Source organism: Triticum urartu, chromosome 7A, assembly GCF_056163025.1.
Source record: "Triticum urartu cultivar PI428250 chromosome 7A, HENAU_Tu73, whole genome shotgun sequence".
In the NCBI taxonomy this organism is placed as follows: Eukaryota; Viridiplantae; Streptophyta; class Magnoliopsida; order Poales; family Poaceae; genus Triticum; species Triticum urartu.
Window position 1 is genome coordinate 683,276,866 of NC_141879.1, and position 9,310 is coordinate 683,286,175.

Sequence of the window (9,310 nt, forward strand, 5' to 3'; positions counted from 1 at the left end):
CACGCCACGCCACACAGCTGAGCTCGACCGAGAGCCCAGGGTAGTCGCACGAATTCCACGGAGACAGCAACCCCGCCGTACGTTGTCGCTGCGGTACGATGTGACGCACGCCCCGTTTTCCCACGCTAGCACGCCGCAATACCTCGCCGATCGACCGAGAAGCAAAACGGGTGGCCGGGCTACGTCGGATACTTGCTCCGGCCGGCCGGGCTCTCGTACTCTGCGTTCTCACGCGAGGTGAAGTCCGAGTCCGGTGTTGCTACCAGCGTCGCTCCCTCCGGTCGGGCTCTCGTACTCGGACAAAAGCGCGCACGCGCACGGCCGGCGGCATTATCTGCCCAGTTGAAAACCACCCCGGCCGGAGGTCGCATTCGCAGGCAGGAAAGAATCCGCATACGGTTTGAAATACGTCCCATCATCGTTTTGTACTCTTCGATCAATCTTTCCCGCACCACAGGGGAGTTAGTAAGTTGCCGTATGAACCCACGTCGCGCTCCGTCGGCTCAACAAATAATCCTGATATACGGTGCCTGATCCAATAATACAATGCTTGTTTTCACAAGCATTCTCACGTAGGTTCACCACACATTTTGCCCAGTAATACAATGCTTGTTTTCACAAATCACAATCGAATCATGCGATATTTACTTCTATCTTTTGTTTTTTTATACGCATGCGGTATAAAAGCAGGGCTCGCATGCTGCAGCTGCAGCTCACTGCATCTCAGCCATGGCATCTATTCCGAAGCTTGTGATTCTCCTGCTGTGCACCTGTCTTCACACTCTCGTTGCTCACGAAGGATACGATCTTCGCACCTACAAGGTTCTGCACGCTGGCTCTTTGAAATCTGCCGCCGTCAACTGCTCCCAGCCCAAAGGTGCAGTAGCATTGTCCATGAACGCACATGCATGCAATTCGATTGGTTTTCATTGCACTATTTTGAGGATATTTTGAGCACGTACGTTTGTCATCGTGTTTTCTCTGTTCGGTTGTTTCAGTGACTCCATCATCCGGCGGCGTCACCGTGCCGTTGCACCACCGGCACGGCCCGTGCTCGCCCTCGCCTGTGCCCTCCACCAAGGCGCCGACCTTGGAGGAGATGCTCCGGCGTGACCAGCTCCGGGCCGCCTACATCAGACGGAAGTACTCCGGCGTCAAGGGTGGCGCAGGTGACGTGGAGCAATCGGACGTTACCGTGCCGACCACGCTGGGCACCTCCCTGGGAACGCTGGAGTACTTGATCACCGTCGGCATCGGCTCGCCGGCCATGACCCAGACCATGCTCATCGACACCGGCAGCGACGTGTCCTGGGTGCAGTGCAAGCCGTGCTCGCAGTGCCACACCCAGGCGGACTCGCTCTTCGACCCCAGCTCGTCGAGCACCTACTCACCCTTCTCCTGCAGCTCCGCCGCCTGCGCGCAGCTCAGCCAGAGCCATGAGGGGAACGGCTGCTCCGGCTCCCAGTGCCAGTACATGGTCAAATACGGCGACGGTTCGAGCGGGACCGGGACGTACAGCTCCGACAAGCTCGCGCTGGGCTCCAGCTCCGTCAGCAACTTCCAGTTCGGATGCAGCCAGTCTGAGTCGGGCAACCTTCTCGAAGACCAGACCGATGGGCTCATGGGGCTCGGCGGCGGCGCTCAGTCGCTCGCCACCCAGACCGCGGGGACCTTCGGCAAGGCCTTCTCGTACTGCCTCCCACCGACTCCGGACTCCTCTGGGTTCCTCACCCTCGGCGCAGCAACCTCAGGTTTCTCCAAGACACAGATGTTGAGGAGCAGTCAGGTCCCGTCGTACTACGGCGTGCTCCTTGAGGCCATCAGGGTGGGAGGCAGGCAGCTCAACATACCCGCCTCGGTCTTCTCCGGCAGGTCGATCATGGACTCCGGCACAATCATAACGCGGCTGCCGGCGACCGCGTACTCTGCGCTATCGTCGGCGTTCAAGGCCGGCATGAAGCAGTACCCGCCGGCGCAGCCTATGGGCATCTTCGACACGTGCTTCGACTTCAGCGGCCAGTCCACCATCAACATACCGAGCGTCGCACTGGTGTTCTCCGGGGAAGTCGTCGTCGACCTCGCCACCGACGGGATCATTCTGGACAGCTGCCTCGCCTTTGCGGCCAACAGCGATGACAGCTCCCTTGGCATCATCGGCAACGTGCAGCAGCGGACGATCGAGGTGCTGTACGATGTTGGCGGCGGCGCCGTGGGGTTCAAGGCTGGCGCATGCTGATCGGCGCGCACAAGGACACCGTTCATACTATTGGGATATCAAGTTCGTCGTATACTTGTTTGCTGCTGCGAGCTACATATAGTAAAAGTGTCATAGTACATGAAGTGGGCCAAACCATCAGCGCACTATAGTGCTTCGACTTGCAACGTGATGCAAGCATGCAAACTACCAACCAAAACATACTTGTAATTGTCTTCGGGTAGTTTAATAAGAATGAAAAAAGTCTTAAAAAACAAGTTGTCTAATTTACATCTACATGTTTTTTAAGAAAGTCACGTCCAAGCTCCCACAAATATATAATGCAGCAAAAAAATTAAAATAAACCACATACAGAATGGACATTTGCTTGGACGTGATATAATTATGTCACATCTAGATATGTCCTAAACACACCCCTTAAAAAAACCTTGAACTCGTAGTCGGGATCGGAAATGAACCCTGAACTCTAAATCCCTGAAAGCAGCACCCTATCTTATCCAATCCCGACTTATCTTTTTTCATTGTACGCCGATACTATTGAACGTTAGATTTGACGGGACCTCCCAGCGAACGATTCGTTCGTGCTGTGAAGGTCGAGCAAGCGACGAATTTGTTTGCTAAAAGGACACCTTCAGCGCAAACCCTCCACATGGACAAACTTGTCATTAACATGAAAAGATAAGGTCTCGAGCAAAAAAAATGGGCCAAAAAAAACCATTTTTACCTCTAGAAAAAACAGGCCTCGGAAAAACTAATATTTCTTCACCTGACTTAATTAATCAAAAGCATGCAGACTTATCGTCAATTTTATAATAAAACTACCGCATAGCCAACCATTCAAAGAACATACATATTGTTTACTAGCTGCAGAAGTTGTCATGCTTATAAATAATAATGTACTCCCTTCGTCTCAAAATAACTGTCTCAAGCTTAGTACAATTCTGTATTAGAGTTAGTACAAAGTTGAGACACTTATTTTAAAACAGAAGGAGTACAACATAATCATGATTTCGAAACACACAAAGCGTGCATAGATAAAAGAAAAGAAATCGAGATAGTTGTCGTATTGTAGACATTGTGCAAAGCAATGCAATTTGACATGGCTAGGGAAAAATATCATGTCAACAGATTTGATAGTATTTTACCATGGTATGTTAAATAAAATTGTCATGATAAGTCCAACAAAATTGACATGGTCCATGATAAAAAAAATAGTTTTGAGACAGGGAAACTTACCATGTTCTAACTAACAAAATTACCATGGTTATAGACATTAAAATTGCCATGGTCTAAAATAATTAAGTTGTCATGCTACCTAAAAGACTACCATGGTCAAGTTAATTATGTTGCCATGGTCTAACTAACCAAAGTGCAATGATATACCTATTATATTTGTCATGGTCTAAATAATTAAACTGCCATGCTATCTAAAAAACGAACATGGTCTAGTTAATTAAATTGCCATGGTCTAACTAACAAAAATTGCCATGGAATATATATTAAACTTGCATGGTCTAAAATAATTAAATGACCATGCTACCAAATAAAACTAACATGGTCTAGTTAATTAAATTGACATGTTCTAACTAACAAAAATTGTCATGGAAGTTATATTAAACTTGCCATGGTCTAAATAATTAAATTGCCATGCTACATAAAAAAATTAACATGGTCTAGTTAATTAAATTGCATGTTCTAACTAACAAAAAATGTCATAGAATTTCTTTAAAACTTGCCTTGGTCTAAATTATTAAATTGACATGCTACATAAAAAACTATGATATTCTAGTTAATTAAATTGCCATGGTTTAATGAACAAAATTGACATGGTGTGTGTGTGTGTGTGTCTATATATATATGTCATGGTCTAATATAGTAAAATACCATGCTATATACAAAACAACTACCATAGTCTAATTACTAAAGTTGTCATGGAAAATTTGCCATGTCTGGAAATTTGCCATTGTCTAATAAAAAAAATCATGTTTGGAATTTCCATAGTATAATTAATAATTACCATGTTCTTATTACTAGAACTAAAGAAAAGAAGTTCACTTAAAAAATATAATGGGAATTATTTTGGAAGAACAGAAACATGTTTGTAATTTTTATATGGCAAAAGGTATAGTTTTATTTCTCATGGTCATTAAAAAAGTGTGGTGGTGAAAAACAATAAAACTTGCCTTCGTGAAAACTAAGAAAAAAAGGTCGATTTTACTACCCTGAAGAAACTTGGTGGTTCACAACCCACTGATCTTTATTTCTGCTCCCTTACCGCGTAAACAATCATAAACCGGTCAAAAACAGTCCCTGGCTGGTTTCCACTGACCAGATGTTGATACCGACACGGTCAAAGATGGTATTTGACCTATGGATGGGTCCCTCTTGTTAGTTTTTTTCTAATCTAGGAAATAGAAAAAATCTTAGCTAGGAAATAGAAAAAATCTTATGTACTTCGGCGCTATCTGTTCTAATTTTCGACCCAGCCCAACCCAGCGACGGGCAGGGTCGTCTTCAACCCCTCGCTAGGAGGACGATGTCGTGGCAGAGCGTGCGACGCCAACCTCGAGCTCCGGCTTAGAGCTGGCAGCCTTCCCTGCATTCACTTCCTCGCCCACGAGATGAGCACAACCCCTGGACCTGTCCCCTCTCCCGCAGATCTCTCTCTCTCTCTCTCTCTCTCTCTCTCTCTCTCTCTCTCTCTCTCTCTCTGTCTGTCTCTCTCTCTCTCTCATGGTGGTGTTGCAATAGCTGGGTGTTTCTTTGGAATAACAAAGGGTCCTGATGCACAAACTACCGTGAAAGGTTTCTTTCCTGGCTTCTATTTCTTCTACCTGAATGTGTGCATGTACAGCTCCTGCGTAGCCAAATTATCTGATCAAAGGACATGTGCATGCCTAATCCTAAGTTCCTAATCTATAATTAGTATTGTTCTGTTTTGCTCTCTCCTGTACACTTTATTTAGCCATGCATGTAAGCAATTCCTGTACAGAGCAACACCACAACCTTTCTAAACTTTTGCTCTCCAGGAATAAGGCCTTAGTATATACTTCCTCCGTAAACTAATATAAGAGCGTTTAGATCACTAAAATACTGATCTAAACGCTTTTATATTAGTTTACAGAGGGAGTAGTATATACCCAGAGGCCAGAGATATGTCTGAGAACTTGTTCCGACAGTCTTAACATATACTACCAAAGTGTATCTATTTCTCTAACAAAATAAACTACAATTACTTTCTTGCTGATTGCCAAACAGTATGGTTCAATTTCTTCCTGTTATTTGTACTTTATTCAAATAAGTATGCAAACAAAGCATTCATTCACAAAAAAAAAACATGTATGTTCTAAGCTAATCAGGAATAGGAGCTTAAGTATATTCTCAGTTCAGACATGTGCATGCATATGCTCAGTTAGCAACCACATAAATATACTACAGCTCTTGTGTGCATGTATTTTACTGATCTTAGCAAATCAAACCAGTAACAGTTAACTTCGGCATGTTTTCTCATTAGTTCGTCAAACTGCAAGAAGGAATGCCTTGCTGACCTTTGTAACTTACATATGAAAAGCTCACTGTACCTTTCTCTCACTGATTGGAAAAAACAAAAAATGGTTTCAGTTAGTTCCTGCTCTGGAGCAATATGGTTCAGTTATTTCTTAACTTTCAACTTTATTCAGACAAGATGCAAGCAAGATATACAGAGTGACGCTACAACAGTTCTAACATCAGAATAGGTGTTCACTGCATTTTGCAAAGTTGAACATTCAACAAGTAGATGTATAAGGTAGCAGGTAGTGTCATTTCGAAAGTAATTCCTTACATATTTGAAAACGAAGCTACTGCTAGACTTGAATGTAGAGGAACTAGTAGAGAAAAACAAGAAGCAGCAGTAGATATTGACCCTAATGTTTCACATATTAGGCGACAAAATGCATATATTTCTAAACAATGCAAGATGTAATATAGTTTGACTACCAAAAAAAGTATACTGTTTTGAGACTTTCGCATGTGAAGTTAAAGTGTATTTTATCATTCAATGGAACTTCATGCATGAAACTAGTATATTATATGCCTCCAAATATCTGGTTCGTATACCCATAATTCCATTTTTGAATTTCATCAGTATCTAAGACAAGACAATTAGCTGCTATATTTTTAGCACATAGTGTCAAAATTAATCAGACTGATGACATGCCAATGAAACGTATGTGCAGCAAAATGATTCTCTCCTCGCACTACATCCAGTTATCAATATCTAACACAAAATGATTGGCTGTATTTTGTTACTTTGTTATCAGACATACTATATGCTAATAATAATGGGAATTTGTTTACTATGGAGTATAAAGTCGGCACCAAAAGGTAGAGATCCTACTTGAGCATCTACATTTATAATTTTGAGGCACACATAGATGAGATAAAAAAGGGTTGGAGTTTTCTTAAATAGTAGTCCACATCTAGCATCAACAAACTTCAAACAAGGGGAGGAGGAATGTGATGAGGAAGCAGGCAGAGGAACAATAGGAAAGGCCTCTCACAACAATGGTGCTGGAAAGGCGAGAGGAGCCAGTGGTGGCTCTCGAGGACGGTGTGCTTGGCGAGCTCGCCGGGGACGACGAGGCGAATGGTGGACCAACCGGCGACATCCATATTGAGAAACCCTAGACAAAGATGGAGGGGAGGGGAGTTGGAGGGAGGCGGTGTACCTCGCGGGAGAAGGCCAGCTTACCCTAGGAAGAAGAGGAAGCAGACGTCCAGCGCTGGCGACGGTGGTTCTTGCCGTCCCCTGTGACCGCGTCCACGTCTCGTCTCCCTTCCACACGAGGCATGCGAGACGCGAGGTACCCTTCGATGTAAGTCGCTAGGGATGCGCTTGGTTACCAGCATTGTTTTTTGCCACTTTGCATGCTTATCCCAGTTTGGTCTGGCGGAGCGTATGCAGGAAGAAAACCAATATCTGCATGTTGATTGGTTGCCAGCATTGCGTCAAGGCCGACATGGGTGCAAGTTGTTTGGTTGCATGTGCTTTAGGGGTGAAGCACACCTGTTTGGTTGTGTGCAAGTACCTGGTTTGCTCACCCCTTTCAAATGTGGTGGACTTACCACCCATTTGACAGCACACAACACAAAGGATGATCAAGAACAAGAACAACAACGGAAGAAAATAAAGAACAGAGCCAAAACATGAAAACAGGCAGGTAAGGTAGGCATAAGTAGCATAAGAACACTACTAGGCATTGTTGGGGAACGTAATATTTCAAAAAAATTGCCTACGATGACACAAGATCTATCTATGAGAAGCATATCGATGAGCGGGGAGAGTGTGTCCATGTACCCTCATAGAAAGCGGAAGCGTTTAGTAACGCGGTTGATGTAGTCGAACGTCTTCGCGATCCAACCGATCCAAGTACCGAACGTATGGCACCTCCGCGATCTGCACACGCTCAGCTCGGTGACGTCCCTCGAACTCTTGATCCAGTTGAGGCTGAGGGAGAGTTCGTGAGCACGACATCGTGGTGACGGTGATGATGAAGTTACCGGCGCAGGGCTTCGCCTAAGCACTACGACGATATGACCGAGGTGTGTATCTGTGGAGGGGGGCACCGCACACGCCTAAAAGATCAACTTGTGTGTTCTAGGGTGCCCCCTGCCCCGTATATAAAGGAGGGAGGGGGAGGCCGGCCGGCCTAGGGGCGCTCCACAAGGAAGAGAGGGGTAAGGAAGGAGAGGGAGAGGGAGTAGGAAAGGGGGGCGCCGCCCCCCTTCCCTTGTCCAATTCGGACTGCAAGGGGGGGGGCTGCCCTGGCTGCCCTCCTCTCTCTCCAATAAGGCCCATGGTGGCCCATTAGTTCCCTTGGGGGGTTCTGGTAACCCCTCCGGCACTCCGTTTTTTCCCGAAACTATCCGGAACACTTCCGGTGTCCGAATAACATGGTCCAATATATCAATCTTTATGTCTCGACCATTTCGAGACTCCTTGTCACGTCCGTGATCTCATCCGGGACTCCGAAAAAACTTTGGTTCATCAAATCACATAACTCATAATACAAATTGTCATCGAACGTTAAGCGTGCGGACCCTACGGGTTCGAGAACTATGTAGACATGACCAAGACACCTCTCCGGTCAATATCCAATGGCGGAGACTGGATGCTCATATTGGCTCCTACGTATTCTACAAAGATCTTTATCGGTCAAACCGCATAACAACATACGTTGTTCCCTTTGTCATCGGTATGCTACTTGCCCGAGATTCGATTGTCAGTGTCATCATACCTAGTTCAATCTCGTTACCGGAAAGTCTCTTTACTCATTCCGTAATGTACCATCCCGCAACTAACTCATTAGTCACATTGCTTGGAAGGCTTAAAAGGATGTGCATTACCGAGAGGGCCCAGAGATACCTCTCTGACACTCGGAGTAACAAATCCTAATCTCGATCTATGCCAACTCAACAAACACCATCGGAGACACCTGTAGAGCATCTTTATAATCACCTAGTTAGGTTGGGACGTTTGATAGCACACTAAGTGTGCCCCTGGTATTCGGGAGTTTCATAATCTCATAGTCATAGGAACATGTATAAGTCATGAAGAAAGCAATAGCAATAAACTAAACTATCATAGTGCTAAGCTAACGGATGGGTCTTGTCCATCACATCATTCGCCTAATGATGTGATCCCGTTCATCAAATGACAACACATGTCTATGGTTAGGAAACTTAACCATCTTTGATTAACGAGCTAGTCTAGTAAAGGCATACTAGGGACACTTTGTTTTGTCTATGTATTCACACATGTACTAAGTTTCCGGTTAATACAATTCTAGCATGAATAATAAACATTTATCATGACATAAGGAAATATAAATAACAACTTTATTATTGCCTCTAGGGCATATTTCCTTCGGGCATAAGTTTAAACAGTAGGGAATCCCATGCCCCTGCTGGACCCTAGGGTGCCTTCTAGCACCTCCTGAGCCTCTCCCCCGCCTGGAACAGTCCTTCGAGACAGCACCTCCGCTCGTCCTTGGCCTTGGAGGAGTGAGCGGCCGGCGGAGACTCGCTGGCCATCGCCTTGGAATCCAACGAACC

At 45.4% G+C, this 9,310-nt stretch overlaps 1 protein-coding gene across 1 annotated transcript; it reads left to right on the forward strand.

Annotated features, from left to right (window-relative positions):
* The first annotated feature begins 726 nt into the window (after positions 1-726).
* Positions 727-2,453, forward strand: LOC125521326 (aspartyl protease family protein At5g10770-like). Its single transcript, XM_048686384.2, has 2 exons — positions 727-877; positions 999-2,453. Exons 1-2 carry the CDS (start codon positions 730-732, stop codon positions 2,234-2,236), a joined length of 1,386 nt encoding a protein of 461 aa, XP_048542341.1. The 5' UTR covers positions 727-729; the 3' UTR covers positions 2,237-2,453.
* Positions 2,454-9,310: the final 6,857 nt, after the last annotated feature.

Bases quoted from the DNA above. Each gene is read 5' to 3' on its own strand.
- LOC125521326 (XM_048686384.2), top strand. From the start codon at position 730: ATGGCATCTATTCCGAAGCTTGTGATTCTCCTGCTGTGCACCTGTCTT. The intron at 878-998 runs GTGCAGTAGCAT...CGGTTGTTTCAG, and splicing joins CAACTGCTCCCAGCCCAAAG to TGACTCCATCATCCGGCGGC.